Source organism: Colletotrichum fructicola, assembly GCF_000319635.2.
Source record: "Colletotrichum fructicola Nara gc5 chromosome Unknown KSG_Nara_v1_contig01, whole genome shotgun sequence".
Lineage (NCBI taxonomy): Eukaryota > Fungi > Ascomycota > Sordariomycetes > Glomerellales > Glomerellaceae > Colletotrichum > Colletotrichum fructicola.
In genome coordinates this window covers 2,047,115-2,064,558 of record NW_027094051.1, presented here as the reverse complement: position 1 = coordinate 2,064,558, position 17,444 = coordinate 2,047,115, and the positions used below count along the sequence as shown (strand labels likewise).

The window sequence follows — 17,444 nt, the reverse complement described above, 5'->3', positions numbered from 1 at the left end:
ATCATTGCTTCATCGGGCCAGTAGACCGTCTGACAGAAGGCTCATCTTAGATTCCGCGACAAACACCACCCCATATGCGGCCATGGGCCTGAGTCGTCCGAACGAGAATGAGCGGTAACAGCAGTAATACTGCCCATCGGCGTCTCATCCGAGGCCCTGATGCAACATGTGGACTGGTTCAGGTGCATCACAAGTCCCAAGGGCCATCGACGCCGGGGTCGTCCCCTGGTCAACTCGGTACGAGCAGACAAGCTTCTTTGCCAAGCGCACGATCTACGAGGAGCGTAGATTGTTCCATTGAGTGGGTCAGGGTCCAATCAGAGGTCTTGGTAGGTCTCTACGACCTTGACGAGCTCGGGGGCCGCCCGTCGGCTGCTCCATGTCCAGAGGTCGGGCAAAGCTGGAGGTTTTGGTTGTGTGCCTGTTGCGAGTTTGAAGTCTGTCGAAGATCACGGTGGATCTGCCTCATACCCCTGGCAGCTAAGCCCGATCAGGTGGGACCTGTTAGCTGCATGTCTTAAGCGTGTGGGGCCCCTTGCTGTCACTGCAGGTTTGCGCGTGGGAGAAGGGGCACTAAAAACTGAGCACTAACGGCAGGGCAGCAGCAGCACGGGGTCGAGGGAGAGCCCTGGCGCTTCACATCACGTCTTCTTTCCTCTCCTGCATCTCATCGCCCAGCCTCTATCCCGGAGTCATTCCCGTCTTGGCCAACTCCTGTCCCCTGAGCCCGTTTCTCACCATCATCTCCAACTCCTTTCCCCACTCTTGAATTCTTTCGGATGACGAGATCCGCAAATGGTAACGGGGATGACCGAGTGCGACCGATCATGGTTACCCTCATCTCCAGAGCCATCGATAGCCTGCTCGACTCAGGTCCAGAGATCGTCAATCCTAATGCCCTACTCCTGTCTTCTATTGGCCTCAAAAGCTGTAGTGAGGTCGCGCCCGCCCATCTAGACGGCAGAAGATGAGCGTGTTTCGAGTCTTGGCCCTGCATTGGCTCTGCCACTTGAACCACTTCATGCAACCCGCACTAGAGATCGGACGCACATCCTCCCGGTGAAATCTAATTCAGTTTCGGCAGCCCTCGCCCGACAGCCCGGTTCCCTGGAGGCATAGTAGAACCACTCGTTCTTAGTGGCTGCTGGGTCCTCAAAGTTGGACGACATCTCATCTCGGGACGTCAACTGAATCTTGCTCCGGGTGACAGGTGCACACATGTTCGTCGCTGGCCGACTCGAGTCGAGGAAATCAGCGCACCGGAGATGTCTCTCCCAGCGCCGCAGCACCGCACGTGTCATGAGCTTGAACGACGAAGAGCAAGTCTTCAGCGGTCCTTCTTGCCGAAACAAACCTCTCAAGGACGCCTGACAGCTCTGCGTGCTGACTCGGACCAGCATTCAAGTTTGATCTTCCTCATACTTTACTTGGCGAAACGATGCCTGCTCTCTGTGCTCTACTCGGCGAAACGATCTCTGTTTACTCATTTTGAACTCACGTAAGACCAGGGGCATGTATCATATTCCAAGTTTACGAGGTAATAGTCCAATTCAGGGTATCTGGAGCTAACATACCCACAAGCCAAAAAGCATAACCTAGTCTAGGTAATCATCAAAGGAGACCTCTTTCTTTCTTTCTTTCCCGTAACGCCATCTTTCTGTCATGTCATGTCCCAAAAGGTTCACAAAAAATGGTATCTACCAGTAGATATCCCGGGGTGGTCGAAGTGAATCTCTAAAAAGAAGAGTCAAAGCCAAATGTCGTAAATGTCGTCAAAAAAAAAGCCGAACCCATGAAGAAAGAAAACCAGCCTCCAACTCCGTTCTGGATCGTCGTCTATCATCCCGATGCCAGGTCTTTGCAGTCGTCGTGTCTAAAAGGAGAAAAAAAGACGCACCCGCCCACCAAGTGGAGAGCATCTGCTTACTGGCTCTGGTAGACCTTGACCGAGTTGATGAGCCAGTACGCCTGGGTGAAGGCCTGCGGGTTGGCGGCGACGTAGTCGGAGCACGTCGAAGCGAGGGCCGCGCACTCGGCGTTCTGCGACCACACCTTACCGGCCCAGTCGCCGCACAGCGCGGTGTTGAAGACGAGGTTCTGCTGCTTGAAGTGCGAGGGGATGTCGCAGCCCTGGCCGCCGTTGAACTTGGCGAGCGGCTGGCCCCACGACGACGGCGTCGGGTTGCCCGAGGTCACGTCGGCCGGGATGGCGCTGCGCGGGAAGAACCAGACGGAGATGGCCTGCGAGTTGAAGTCGACCGCGTACACGCCGCCGCCGATGGCGTTGAAGCCGTCGCCGTAGTTCTGGTTGCTCGAGGTCGACTGGCCGCACCCCGTGCCGGCGTTGCCCGCGTTGCAGTCCTTCTCCTTGAGGGTCGTGGAGGAGACGGTGCCGTCGTTGGTGATGGTGCAGCCGGGGCCGGTGTGCAGCGTCACGGCGTTGGACTCTTGGGTGTTGACGCCCTCGATGATGTCAATCTCGCCAGAGTTGGGCCTGCCGCGGTTAGTTTTCCATTCTCTCTGTTTGCTGACTGTCATTACTCACCAGTTGGGACCAAACATCCAGAACGCAGGCCAGACGCCGCAGCTGCTCGTGGGCATGTGCGCAATGTCGGCGACAAACAGGCCAGAGTCGTACGCCTTGTTGGACGTGACGCGCACCGACTGGCGGCCCTGACCTGTAGTCTTGGCGTCGACGCCGAGGTAGATGCCGTTCTGCGCGAAGCCGGCGAGGCCCTTGTCGTTGGCCGTCTGCGCGCTGGTGTACGTCTGCGAGCCCTTTGTCGGGTCGGCCTGGTCGAAGAAGCTGAACTCGTGGAAGAAGTTCGTCTGGTCGTAGTTGTCGTGGAGGACGTACTTCTGCGCCTGGGCCAGCCCGGAGCAGAGGAGGGCGGCGGCGCCCAAGAGACACTTGATCTTTTGCGAAGGCATCACGATCTGTGTAATGTCGAAGAGGGAGAACGGAAGAAGGAGTCTTAGGTAATAAGAGACTTGCGTGGTTTTCGCTGGGTTTGACCGGGATGAAGGGTGTGGAAAGGTTGAGAAGAACGATTGTGTCTGAAAGGTTTGAATCAAAGGGGAGAAGTGAGAGTCAAAGAGGTCATGGAAGAGCGAGGAAAGAGAATGTTTGAATGTTTTCGGGGTTCAAGTGAGCCGACTATGACGAGGTGGTTGGCGGCACTTGGGTGACGACGTTCTCGTGAGCCAGCTACGTCGTCCTGTTCTGGATCCTGCTGGGTCCCAAAAGGGAGAGTACTTGGCGATTCGAGGTTGGTTCACACGAACAGGATCTAGACCCTCCTTCTCGTTTCCGTTTCTGTCCTTATGTCGAAAGAATGGAACACCAAAGCGACACGCACGCACAAAATGGCTGGGAGGCTATGGTATAGTTGCTTGGCTCTTCTCAACTCTTACGTCGACTCGCGAGCGATGATGAGATGGAGGAGCAGATGTGTGTCAGCTGTTTGCTGTTTGGCCTAATCGATAGGACCTGGACCGGCTTGGCGAGGATGTCCGAGATGGGACGGGCTGTGGTGTGTAAAGAAGGAGTGGGACCGTCGATGACGATAACTTCAGCCGGAGAGATTGAAACGGCTGTGCCTGCTGAGGGCTGGGCTTTGGTAAGATTGAGAGAAGAAGAAGAAGTGAAGCACCACCGAGGGTGTGAGAAAAGGAAGAGATGAAAGAAAGAAGGAAGGCTGAGGAGGGGCCTTTGCGTCGTCGTGGATACTGAGCAGCCGATGCACACGAGAAGATCATGAGCCTCAACCACATGGGGGAATGCAGCCAGCTAAATACAGTCCTCTTTGAGCAGGTGGGGACGAGGCGAGGACGAGGAGGGCCAGGCCCAAGACCAGGCCAGGCCCTTGCCCTTCGGACAAGTCTTGGGGAACATTCTTTGCGTTGCCTTGAGGAAGTGTGACTGTGACTTGGCTTGACAAGGCGCCCAGAACATGGGACAGAGGGACAGAGACCGAAGGACCAATCTCGTCCGTTGTATCTGACCTATACCGGGGGGCATGTAGACGCACAAAGACATGGGCCATATCTGGGAACCATGGTGAGACTTTTTTTTTCTACTGCGAATAAACGCTCGTTTGCCTTTGGACCCCCTGCTCCTCTTCTCGGCCCAACTCCTGTGAGCCTTGATCTTGGGATGCAGACATGTGTGCGCATGCGCGGGGAGGGGTGTGTGTGGTGGATAGGACGGGGTGGTGTTGTTGAGCAGTCGACGAACGACAGGCCCGTTTCAATCTGTTTACCCGCCAAGGGCTTGTCAACTTCTTTGCAAGGGGAACCCCGAACGACGACGGAGCGAAGACGGGATGATAGGGGCTCATGGGGCTTCGAATTCGCCTCGGTGGCCGGGTGCCGAGAGGCGGCATGGTTGCACAATGCGAGTCTTTTGGTCCCGAGACGAGATCCAAGAGGTCCATGTTGCCGGTTGTCGACATGTTTTGAGTGGGTATGTGCGTGCTTTTTTGCGGTCTGGCATGGCAGTCTGGGCGAAGAAACAAAAAGTCATGTAGGTACACTGCGGATAGGCACACAATATACGGCGACGGGAGGGGATCTTCAAGGACCCTGCCCATAGTGGGGGAATCACTGCAGTTGGGACGAAAAAGCAGAAGGGAAAAAAGGAGAAGAGCAGAACAGAAAACCGGAGACCTCCACTGCGCGAGTACCAAACAAACGCAACCAGAGCCCGTGGCCAATCGAATGGGCGTTTGTAAGGGACATGGAGGGAGAACAACGAGAGTTGGAAGGCAAGACGTTTGAATGTCAGTGCCGGGTTGGTGGACAAGTCAAAGACTCTGGACTCGCCCGTTTTGAAACACGGACCATGCCAGGGGCGGGCGGGCAGCCGCCCAATGGAAGCCCTCCCGCCGCCGCGGGTCACTCTGTTCTGGAGCACGCGGCGCCCACTCGCCCTAGCGGCGGCGGCTCTCTTCACCCACCCACACTGTAACCACACTCACTGACTGCACGCTCTTGGGCTTCGATGGAGCATCGCATCACCTCGGCTTGGCACTGACTGGTACCTTACCTACCTTAGCACGCCAACACACGCTTATGTACTCTCTCCATCTTGCATGTTCCCGACTGGAGGACCAAGAGCCCCGAACTAAGCCCTCCCCAGCCATAAGAGGCGGAAAAGATACTTGCGCCTAGCAAATGTCTTGCAGCTGTTCCTGACTGTCACTCCCTCGACTAACGCATGTTTTCCCCTGACAGGAGGGCTTGGTCTGACGGAACCTATCGCCCTGCGCCTGCGCTTGAAAAGTGTCAAAATGCCATGCCGCGCTAGACTCTCCGTCTGTCTCTCTCTGTGCCTCTGTCTCTCAGTCCCCCCTGCGCTTGACTCTCCGAACGGGCCCGCCGTCCGCTCCCATGGCATTCTACAGTTCCCTTCGAGGGCGGGCATCTGAAACATTATTGAACTCCTGCCACATATAGACATTACAGCGCCACGTAAGGCATCCCATCCATCCTACAGGCTACCCCAAAAGAGGGGTGTCACAGTCGTAGTCAGGGAGGATGATGGATGAGAAGAGGGACGTGAACGCGCTGAATTGAAACATTTGCCCAACCACACTCACACACTGCGCACGATCTTTTTTTTTTTGACACTCGCACAAACGTCGACTCAATATCATTACAACCTCGGGCCTTTACAGCGAGGTAATTAGGCAGTGCACACGGCTCACACGGACTCAACTTTATGAGGTCTTGGTGCGACTGCGGGACAGAGTCAAACATCACCACCACCCTCACTTCTTCTTGTAGCGTAGGTGCTTACGTAGCCCATGGAACATGCGTTGGCTGTGTGTGTTTGAGTCTGATGAACGGCCGCTCGCATCGCGCATCTGCCCGATGCCTCGCCCAGCTGATGTTTCTGATGTTTCTGAAACTATTTTTTCTGTTCCCTCGCCGGTGCTGCGGCATGTCTGTAAGCAACAATATTGGTCTTGGTATTGGAACCAGCTCAGCTCAGCTCCGCCTCATGTGTGTTCCCTTTCGCTTCGTCTCTTCCCAAGCAAAGTACCCATCACGCATCCCGTCGGACATCGTCGTCGGAGGGGGCGAAAGGACGAGATCCATGGGATTGATAAGGCAGGGGTTGTTTGAGCTGCCCGAAGAAGGCACTTTTTCGCTCATCATCTCTTCTCTCTGTCTCTTGCTCTCCACGGGTTTCTCCAATATCGATACCACAAAGGACCATTCAGACCTGCCCCGTCAACCCTGTACAGAGCCGGAGCTCCATGGGATGAAGCATGGGTGCATGAGAAGATCATCCCGTCGATGCGCCGGCAGCCGCAGAGCCAGATCTTTTGCCATCTCAAGTTAACCCACCCGCAGCGTGCCCCCTCCCAACGGTCTTAATCTATCTCCCGTCTTAGGACCCAGACAAGAACCAAACATTCGTCTGCCCGCCGGCCGCGGGAAGAGTCGCCTCTCTCTGCTCGGATCAAAACCTCCATGGACAGTCTAGATACCTTGGCAGGCAGTCCCCCGAGAAAGATCCTCTTGCCTCCCCCTGGTTCTGGAAGAACGAAGATCATCCCGCAGAAAAAAAGGGCGTATGCCATCCGAACAGCCGGCGCGCAGATCACTCTATGCGGAACCGGAGCCCCCCTTCCAGGCCCCCCGTGGGCCCCATCACGGCTCCACGATCTCTGCAATGTTGGTTGGCAAACGCTTGCCGGCCGGAGTGTGAGTGCGTCTTCCACACGTGTACAGAGGCATTTTTCCCGTTTGCCAACTTGCTACGTTGACAACTCGTTTACCGCAATTTTGACTCACAGAAGCCTTGTGCTGGGTTCCGAGAGGCTACAACAAGGACCAGAAAAAAAAAGCTGTCAGGGCCCGCAGCATACAGATAACGAAGAAGAAAAATCAGGGAAAGTGTTCCCACGGCAGCGGAGCCGAATACGCGCCGCGCCACCACTGCCGCCGTGCCCTGGGCACCTTCAAACCACCAATTGGCTGCCGGCATAAAGCCGCGCAGAGAAGGTCCCCTAAGGTAGATTGCGCGAGATCCCAGGTGCCGCGAGACCCTGGAGGAACCGCTCCGCAGAGCTAAGATCGTCCCATTTTACACGTGCAGAAGACCGCAATATCTGTCCCCTCAAGTGACATCTTGTGTGCTTCCTTGCTTTGCTCTTCGCCACAGAGTAATTCCAGGATTTGCATGTCTTGCCTCTCGCCACGAGAGCTTCTTTCGTTTTCGAGAGAAGAAGAAAAAACAAGCCCCTGCAAAGTTGCTGCCCCAACCATAAGGTTACCGCAAAGGCAAAATAAACTGTCCCCTTATCGACCTCAGGGGTTGCACCTTGGCAGGGGAGGCTTGTTATCGCCACTGAGCTCTTCCTGGATGCCGCGTCTGTCACTGTCATGGCCTGAACAAGAAAGCAGCTAGGTCCTTGGATTTACGTTAGAGTTGCCGTCTTTGCAATCGTCGATCATTTTCAGTTAGATAGACTTCTCTCACAGCGCACCCAAAAGAGCACCGCCAAACATCTCTCTTCAACCTTGAACATCTCTGGGGAAGAAGAGCCTCCGCCGTTTCACCATGATATACGACACTGCGACCAAATTCCAGAATACTAGAGCTGCTTCACATCACTCAACTTCCTTTGGTTGAACACTTGAACAGTTCTGATTTGAACGCCAACAAAATGCAATCTACCTGTGCCACAAGCCAAGGAGCCGGCGTCAGCTCTTGATGCCAGTAAAATCCAAAGAGGCTCTGCTCTGCCAATGCACGCGTTCTGCGCTGCCATGACGTACAACGTCTAGTAGTGTAACGACAAACGTGCACCATCGTCGAATAAAAAAAAAAAGATGACCTTGTTGTACATCCCATCAGAAATCGTATCCGATACTCCTGCCATCGTCAACTCCCTCCTTTTTAAATACCGCAATGTCCATATAGCCAATCGTACTGCCCCCGTCTCGTTGTTCACATTGCTCATGACGTTTGCACATCAGAGACTCCGAGATGTCGGGCTTCGCATGCGTATTCTGTGGTATACAAGATGGGTGCCCCCATCGATAAGCAGTTTGTCGGAAGAGAAACACGGTCGACCAGCCGCTATTAGGTGGTCCAGGTAAGGACGCGAAATGACGCATCGGGACCTCGTCTTTTTAGTCCGTGAGGAACCTCAAAGCTTGACCTTCTGGCCAGTGAGCTTGTACCAGATGACGGCCACGAGATCCTCCTTGAAGCGCTCCCAGGGATTGCGGTTCAGGTAATAGCTGAGCTCGCGGTAGTTGTACATCTCTCCCCAGCAGTCGCGGCCCCATTCGCATCCCGCCATGTTGACGACAAAGTCGCGATCCTTCTGGTCATAGTGAATGCGGGTGTCGTTGCCATTCTCGGAGCATGCGCCGGGCGGGAAGCTGTTAATCATGCGCTGGGGGAGGAACGCGGTGTGCTTGCGGATCCAGGGCTGAGTTGTGTACATCTGCTCCAACGCATCTTGCTCCTTGTGCTCCCACTCCATGTGCTTCTGCTCATAGGCGACCGGGTCCCACCAAATGTCCAGCATGCGATCAGCCCAGGCACTCCGTCTCACGAAGAAGGAGCCGAGGTTGAAGCCTGAGCAGTCCTGGGAGAGAATCAGATTGACAGAGTCGGACTTTCCGTCGCCAACAGGGCTTCGCGATTCTTCGTCGAGGTACGGATCGGTGAAGGGATGCGAGATGTTCAGCGGGTTGTACTCGTTGATGTCGCGGTAGACATGCTTGCTGATGTCGTTGAAAATGTGGTTCTGCAGGGGGTAGGAGAGCTCCATAACGTATGTATTCAAGTCCAGCCACCAAACCCTGTGACGACTTGTCAGCTTGTGTTCACGTCATTTTTGTGATAAACCTACCACTCAGCCTTGGGGTATTTGCGGAAAGCGTGGCGAACGAAGTCGACTTTCTCCCAGCTCTCGCGCCATTCGTGAGCATAACGTTTCTTGGTGCTCATGTCGACAATCTCGAGATCGTATCCCCATCGGTATGCGTATTTCTTCTTGTTCCGCACGCTGTCTCGCTCAATGGCCCATTCGCGGGCTCCCTTCCACTCCATGACTCCGCCACCAATGTTTGCAGCCAGGATAATGACGTACTTCTCTCCGCCGCCCATCTTTCTTCGCCAATGGTGGACCAGGGCTGTTTACAGGTTAGCAAGGGGGGAAGATGATTTTAGAAGGGTTCTGACCTGGCGTACGAGTTGTGTAGAAAATGGTGATTGAGAGCAGCAGGACGAAGAGGAGCAGCAGCCGCACTTTCATCTTCCTCCCCATGCGCGCAAAGACGCTCCGTATCCTCCCCGTCAAGGGAACCTTTTGCGCGCCCCATTGTGGTCTGCCCAGCTTCTCCTTCTCGGCGTACGGGGTCTGGTTGTTGAATCGTGGCAGGCTGCTCGATATGCGGCGCATGTGTCGTGTGAAGAAGCCCTGGTTCTGGGTGGAAAAGGAGGGATAGCCGTTCATGCCGCTTGGAGACCTCATCTTGGCGGTGTCCCAGGGTGTCGAGGCGCCGTTGGAAGCTGAGAAGCCTTTGCTTGGAGTCGTTCGGCCGCTGGTGTTAATGGTCAAGCCAGGGCTGGCCCAACCACCTCCAGGTATAGGAGACGGGCTGCGGGAGAGGGACATTCCTGCGGTATTGGGGGTGCCTGCAGCGTTGAAAGAACACGAGAAGTCAGCAAGCGGGTCCTGTCATTTGGCTGTCCAACCCGTATTTGCGTCGGTGGCATGTCGGTGACGGGGGTGGTCAGGAAACAAAGAGATGGGAAGCATGGAGGTGTGCCACGGGCTGGAATGTGGATTGTGTGGTTTGTGGGCGAGGATGCAGATAGAGATGCAGACACAGCAAGGTGCATACACAGATACAGATACGGACACAGGATCGGGGGGCATGTCATAGCAAGGCGAGGCGAGGCGAGGCGACGTACCTGGGATCGGGGCGAGAGCAGGCGGTTGGCCGTGTCCGTGGCCTTGAACCCCCAGGAATTGAGGAGAGCCACGGTCAGGCCCGTCGACGGTGACAGCAAGGCCGCTTGAGGCAGAAGAGCGCCGCCGGTGATGTGAGCGGGTTGGCCTTCGATCGCTGAAGGACGAAGAGGCGGCGAAGGGCTGTGAGGGATCCAGATTGAAGAACTGATGGGGGTTGTGACCAGATGGCACTCGAGCCGTCTGGTTACAACACACAATGGAGGATTGATGGACGAGATAGACTCGCTAAATGTAGGTAGGGGACCTAAGGGGGTCTCCGTATCCGAAAAAGGGGAGGGGGTCCTCGTGGGCAAGGGACGGACGGGAGAGTGAGTCTGAGTGTCGTCCTGCAGTGGTAGCGCGGTGCGTGTGCCTGATGCCGGCAGAGTAACTTTTGGCGGGGGAGAGTGAGGCTGTACTGCTGTTCTGATGCCGGGAAGGTGCTATGCGCGAAGACACCAAAACGTAAAAGCAAGGCCTAGGCCGTGAGGGATATGGTGGTGTCGGTGGTTCTGGTGGTTCTGGGCGACGACGCTGTCCAGTCGGCTGCGTTGATATTACGGGACGGGGGAACAAACAGGAGAAGGAAAAAATTATTAGGGAGGAGGAGCAGGGTGAGAGTGGAGGAAAGTCGTCTCCAGGCTGGGGGGGGGGTATGGTTCTTTGCTGGCAATGGAATCCGGGCGACTGGGGACAGAGAAGAACGCGGTGCTGGTGGTGGCTGCAGCGAACTGACCTCCTGCTGCCACTGGCACTTGCACCTGGGGGGGTTTCCAGTGGAGTGGAGGGGACGGAGCAGCTGTGAGGTCACTGGCACTGGGGGGGACAGGGACAGGTGCCAACTCGGGAAAGAGGAGAGAAGAGAAAGAGAAATGCAGATGCAGTCAGCCAGACGAAAAAAAAGGACCACGGGGGCTTTTGCACATGCAAAGCGCTGACTCCTGTGACTCGAGGAAGGGAAGAAGAACGCCCGCCTTTTGTGTGATTATTTGTTTTCCAGTCTCGTATCTGCAAAAGGAATGGGCAAACGGGCAAATAAAATCTAGACTCTGTCTCTCAGGTGCAGAGCGTGCCTGGACCCAACCTCACTTTGGTAAGGTTTTTTTTTCTTTCCCTTTTTCTCTCTCGTGGTGCCAGCCGTTCTGCTGCGTCTAATCTTTTTTCGGACGGTAGGGTCTCCTGGCCGCCAAGATGCGGTGGACCGCTGACATTACATCAGGCGCTCATGCGTCGTCACAGTCGAGACGGAGACGTAAGTAGATGACACATGGCTTCGACGCCCAGTTTGATATTAGGGACGGGTCTCATGTACCTGGAGGGTGGCCGCGTTCGAGAAGAATAAACTCTCAGGCGCCCCGAAACTCTCTGTCACCTTATTCGGACTTTCCAGCATACAAGTAGAAAGCCAGGGCGCGATTGCCGTCATCTGATTATTGTCCCGCGAGCTATGTCATCACCTAGTATCTCCTTATCTATAAAAAACAATGTTTGCAGATCGGATTCATGTTGACTGAGCGATATGTTACGAATATCGACCGCAAAAGGGAGGTGAGGAAACGGGCGAAATGACCAGACGAGATTGCGAACCGAACGATACTGACACCCAGGGATGACTTGATTGATAGCGCAATTGGACTGGCTGAGGTAAGGAGGTCGGAGAAGTAATACAGACAGCAACTTGCAAGTCAAGACACGAACGACTGGCCCTGCACCTCAGCAACTCGACTCAATTGAAGGATCACTATTGGAGCGCCGAGAGATCTCGCATGCGCTGAGCTGAGATGCTAGTGGTCGTGAAATGCCACTGGGCTGCCACTCGTCGTTAGCGCCCTGCATGGCAAGAATCGCGCAGCCATCACGACGCCTATGTGAGGTTCTAGTCAGCACATGCGTAAGACACGGAAAAGGATACGGCCATCGGCCGTTTTGTCTCGTGTCGGGCGCGGCCTCGCGATGTGCTTGGAAGGCGACAGTGAAGCCAAAAGACGAACGACTCGACAGTGTTGCGCCATTGCACCTCCAAACAAAGTAGTTCTTGACGTGTTTGATCCTCCCGGTAGAGATTGCATTCTAGATCGAAGCGGAGCCAACCCCTACTCTCGCCCTGCCATCCCTCAAGTCTGGGCCGCATTTTAAATTAACAACGCTGTTCCGGTGACACCATCAAAGTTCAGACCTGGCCCTCCCGGTCTCGCAAACTGCGAGGTCGAGGGCGTCGGGACAATTCGAGTGTTCCGGGCCAATGCTTAAACCAACAGCCTATTGTCACCTTGTTCAAATTGAATCCCACTGACTGTAAAAGACGGCGACGCCGAGAACACGTCCCGACAACAAAACACCCTTCGACCGGCCTTCCATGGCATTGTTGAGAACAAAGACATTTGAGCAATCTCAAACGCTCCAGTGCTGTTTTCTCTGTGTTGCCTCGTAGACGGCAACTTTTGCCAATTTATCCGTCGAACCCGTTGCGAGGCACCTTGTGCACAGCCACTTATGCTGCTGTCCGCCTGCCCAGCACCTGAGACCGGACATGTCGGGTCCTCCCTCACCATCACCAGCCAAGACAGGTCCCAAGGCCGCGGGAATTAACGACGCATTCGGTTGGCACGTAGACGCAGGTGTCTGTCCACAGAATGAGATGGGGGACGGCGAGTCTGTGGCTCTGTCACGTACGTGCCGTCCGAAGAAGCTCCAGCCGGCTAGACGTGGTACTGGAGGGTCGCGGACTCGAGCACTTGTGATGCCGATGCCTCGTACGGAAGCGCTGTCAATTTGCATCCTGTTGCGACTCAATTGCCCCCACGCCATCTGAATACTTGGCAGGAGAACTGACGTGCGTCGAGGAGTTGACAAGTCAACAACGAGCTAGACCCCTTGCTCATGAGCTGCGACATGTTCCTTGGAGACCTGTGTCTTCCTCAGACACTGTATGAGGTTAGGTTCGTTCGCCGCGTACGCCATTCCTCCCGCCCAACGGAAAGACGTTGTGTCCGCTTCGGAAATCCGTTGTGAGACTGCCGACGATGCGAAGATGGCCTTTGTTGGCTTCCGAAATCCGACTGTCAGCTTGACCTGCAGATCTAGAGGCAAAGAAATATGTAGGCAAGGGGCTAAGGTAGGCACAACTCGGCCGGGAGAGCGGCAGCCTCCCGAGTGTTCTCGAGACCTGTCTCGGCCCCCACTGCGCCGGTAGGAACACCATCTCAGGAGAAGGGGGGATTCCGTCCGCCGTAGGCATGCAACGATTGCATTAGGTAAGAACCTAAGTGGAAGGTTATGTCAGCTGCAACTCCAACAGGCCCAAGTTCAATCGAACGTTCCCGGCAACCGTGCACGAGCCATTTGATTCATCGCGCCTTCCCAATAAACAACTTCAGTTCAATTTTTGGCAACGCAATATCGCCCAGCTTGCCTCCTCCAGGCAATGATTTGACCACGCGAGACGAGTCGCTGGCAAGCTCAGTCGAGCGTTGCATGCCGCAGAGCCATGCAGACGGCCACTAACCGCGGCCAATTGACTGGCCAGCAGCGCGGTCGCTTGTGCAGGCCCGAGAGCTGGTCAGCGGCACCAGAGCCAATCATTTTATCGCGATGGCCAACTGGGCGCCTACCTCATACTGCGACTGCAGCATCCAGCCAAACATCGTGAAGCCCAGCCATGACCCATGAACACACAATGCCCGCCTTGTGGTCAATCTCCCCAGTCATATAATGAAGCTAATCACTCCTGCCGCGCAAATGTGCTCCCTCCTGCTTGTTTCGCATTTCCAAAGGTGGTAGAACAGCTCTGGTGGGTGGTAACTGGTTTCCTTTTGTCACTCTCTTCTGGTCTCTGCTGCGTCTATTCACGACTCATAATCGAGTATTCCATTGAACCATCCTTTGTCGATCGTTTCAGCACTCCTTCCAGGCACACTGTTCTTTCCCTCTTTCCACTTTTTCTTTCCATCTCCAATCACCCTCTTTGACCACTGCAACCATCGCCTTGTCACGACTCGACTGGCTTCGAAGACAAAGAATTTTGCATATGCCTTCACGAGCATCTCTTCTATCTATTTCTTAACGGCTCGGTTTTTTGGTCTCTCTCTTCCGAATTGAAAAATTGTCTGGACTCGAAATTGAAACGGCATCACTTTGACGTCCCGACACCCCACACCTACACATGAACAGTACCAATATGGCTTCACAAGCCCGCCCCGCGCCCCAACGGCAACCAAACGAACGACGAACTGAGGCTGAGAGAGACGAGTGGGAAGACTGGGAAGATGACGATATTGTCACGCCGATCATGGACGATGAAGAAGACCTCATTGCGAACAAGTCGGCAGCCCCCAGCCCACTCCGACCAAGCAAAGCGCATTCTGCAAGATACTCGCAGCCCAGGCAGTCTGTGCAAAAGCTGCGGCGGCTCAAATCCCGGCACAGGCAGAAGGCTCAGAATGCGAAGGCCGGGATCAAGCTGGTGACCGATATGACAGCGCTGCGACAGCAACAAGTTGCTCAGAACGGCAGTCCCCAGATGCGACACCCCAAATTTGTCGATGCAGCGGCGCTGAGGGCTCTTGAAGGAGAGCCCAACTCGGCATCAGTCGGAAACTGGAACTGGTTGAAGAAGAAACCGTGGGATACCAGCTCGCCATCCTCAAGCACCAAGTCACCGCAGAGCGCTTCTCGCAGCCCTGGTCAGCAACAAGACCTCTCACCAAATGACCGCCCAATCATGATCGGAATCAAACTTCCCGAAGGCACGACAATCCCACAAACAGCTATTCTCGAGACGGCACCCCAAGACTTTCCGCCCAAGTATGAAAGACAACCTACAACTAGCCCAAACACTGTCACTCCCTTGACTCCTTCACAGCAAAGATCCGTTTGGAGTCCCGACACACCAGATTCGACTGTGTCGTTCAGAGCGCCGCGAGCGACTTCTAGCCTCTACTCGCAAGCGACTGGCTTGGGCGTCGGGATTCCTCATGACGCGCCTCCAGTGCCGTCCGTGCCCTCAACTTATAAGCAGCAAGAAAGGGTGGTCAGTGTTGTTCTCAAAGACAATGAGGATGACGACGAAGACGGCGGAAGCCCCTGCACGTTGTTCGAGGAAGACGGCGTGGCCGCCAATCGCCGGAAGTCAGTCAAGGCCAAGGAGGTCTCAAAGAGTCCCGGAAGCGCTGAAACCCAGACTCGTGGTTGGTGGGATCATGTTACGACCCCATTCATGGACAGGAAGAGCCCCATCGCTACATTCAAGAGTGAATCACAGCCAGTCAAGCAAACACAGCATGACGACTGGTGGAGTGAAAAGGTGCCAGAGGTTGCGGCACCCAAACCTACATCAATAGAGCCTACCTCCATCGTCAAGACAGTCGAGATTCAGCAAGTTACTGCCCAAAGACCTGGCTTGCCTGCATCGCCGAAGCCGTCGCCAAGGAATATTCAGGCGCCAATCGTCAGAGTTCCTACCCCCAGGAGAACACCATCGCCGCTCATGGACCGTCGCGAACCGTCGCCGGCATCGTCTTCTCGTTCAATCACCCCGAGACCTGAGTTCCAATCGGAAAAAGTGGCCATTGCCCAACCCAGCCCAGCGCCTTCAGAGCTGCCTCCCCCATACTCGCCGCCTGAACAGCAGAAAGCCGTCAGATATAGAGCCGTCTTTCCTGCTGGCCATCCCCTTCAAGCACTCTACCCACCCTCACCAGGCCCCATCTCCCCCGCCATCAACGGAACCATGAGTTCTCAAGGAGGCATCAACCTGACCGACATTCCTCTCACACCAGCGCGTGCCGATTCTGGTGGACAGAATCGTCTACCCGACCGGGTTGCGGGCACTTATGTACCACAAGAGCACTTTCTCCCAGCCTCCGGACATGCTCACCGCGTAGAGAGACAGCGCCGCCGCCATGAGAAGGAAGAGGTGGTAGCTCGCAAAGCTGGTGGCGCCTGGAAGGGTCGCGGATGCGTCCCCGCCGGTGGATGCTACGGCCGCAGTGGCCGAGAGGGCCGCAAGAGGAGACGAGTATGGCTGGGTGTGTGCGCTGCAATTTTCGCAATCATCCTGATCATCATCCTCTGCGCGACGCTGATTCCGCGGGGAGGAAGCCCTCCCCAAGTTGACAGCATCTTTGTCAATCTCACCGACTTTCCTCCTATGCCGACTGGAGTTCTCTCCGTGGTTGGCCCTGACAATACCGCCGCCGTTACTGGATGCAGCAGCCCGTCTACAGTATGGAGCTGCGCGCTACCGAAGGAGGAACAAGAGTCTGTAGCACCTTTCCGCCCCAATCAGCCGACGTTCGTCATGCAGATCCAGTGGGATAACAGCACCCGGAATCTGTGGAACGTTCCCAATGGAGAGATACCCGTCCCAGGATCAAAGACTACGAAACGCAACGAGAAGCGAGGCAGCCTGATCGCCAGAGCTGGCGCTTTCATCCGCCGACAAAACCCGGCTTTCAAGCCCTGCCCCAAGGCTCCGACTTTCCAGGAGATGTACTTTCTCGGCAACACAACTGATGGTATTGTCTCGAGCGAAAAGGGTGGCGAACCGACTCCCTTCTTCCTCAGCATCCTCAAGTCTGCAAATGAAACCGTGGGACCCAACGCCATGGACAAGCGCCAGGACTCGTCCGGCGATATCTCGGTTAACCTTCCTGCCCCCGACCTGGAGGCTGACGGCACCGGAGCTCCCGCGCAGCTCTTCCCTAACGCTGTACAACAGCCTGTTCGTCTCTATGACCGCGGCTTGCCGACAGAACACTACGGCTTTTACACCTACTTCAAGCGCACCATCTATCTCAAGTCCGTAACAACCCTGAACGGTAGTGACGAGACAGACGTGCCACTTGACGAGAACGGCGGCTCTCGCAGAAGCGAAGCCAAGTTTCTCGTGACGTGGTCGCAGACGCGTTTCCTCGTGCAGATCTGGACACGATCGGACAACAACACCCAGCTTCTTGGTACCCGAAACGGGGCCAGCTTGCAGCAGCCTGGCACAATGCCTTACCCCGTCACCATCAAGACGGACACCCACGGCGGCCAGTCGGGCGAGAAGTTTGTCTGGCACTGGCCGGTCAACGACAGGCAAGGCATCGATACCAGCGAGCCAAAGTTGCTTCCCAACGACCTGAGCTTCGGAGGCACCAGAGTGAACCCACGTAAGAACGATGACACATCATTTGGAGGATTTGATGGCGGCACTGGGGGTTGCCGTTGTGAATGGGCGAATTTTATTGCGAAGAGAGATACCAATACTAACTGAAGGGCATAAGTTTATGATGAAGCATGGAAACGGATATGGATATGGATACGGAAATGGGATGGATTCATCATTGAACTACAAGCGAGCATGGGACAGGAATGAATATCAAAATGCATAGTTGCATCTGCATAGTGTGTTAATCAAATATCAACTATAGTTCATATTGAAAAGAAAGGTATCAGTTGAAACATCGCCGATTT

General features: G+C 55.2%; 3 protein-coding genes across 3 annotated transcripts; 1 reads left to right on the top strand and 2 right to left on the bottom strand.

Annotated features, from left to right (window-relative positions):
* Positions 1–1,923: 1,923 nt before the first annotated feature.
* On the bottom strand, positions 1,924–2,931 carry CGGC5_v000586 (Endo-1,3(4)-beta-glucanase; the record flags this gene model as incomplete). The annotated part of the gene is made up of 2 exons (XM_032032288.1): positions 1,924–2,494; positions 2,546–2,931. The coding sequence occupies 2 exons, from the start codon at positions 2,929–2,931 to the stop codon at positions 1,924–1,926; spliced, it is 957 nt and encodes a 318-aa protein (XP_031888359.1).
* A 5,234-nt stretch (positions 2,932–8,165) lies between these two features.
* Positions 8,166–11,379, bottom strand: MNN10 (putative alpha-1,6-mannosyltransferase MNN10; the record flags this gene model as incomplete). The annotated part of the gene is made up of 5 exons (XM_032032290.2): positions 8,166–8,829; positions 8,880–9,162; positions 9,221–9,667; positions 9,947–10,187; positions 11,299–11,379. 5 exons carry the CDS (start codon positions 11,377–11,379, stop codon positions 8,166–8,168), a joined length of 1,716 nt encoding a protein of 571 aa, XP_031888361.2.
* Positions 11,380–14,163: 2,784 nt separating this feature from the next.
* On the top strand, positions 14,164–17,244 carry CGGC5_v000584 (uncharacterized protein; the record flags this gene model as incomplete). The annotated part of the gene is made up of 1 exon (XM_032032292.2): positions 14,164–17,244. One exon carries the CDS (start codon positions 14,164–14,166, stop codon positions 17,242–17,244), a length of 3,081 nt encoding a protein of 1,026 aa, XP_031888360.2.
* Positions 17,245–17,444: the final 200 nt, after the last annotated feature.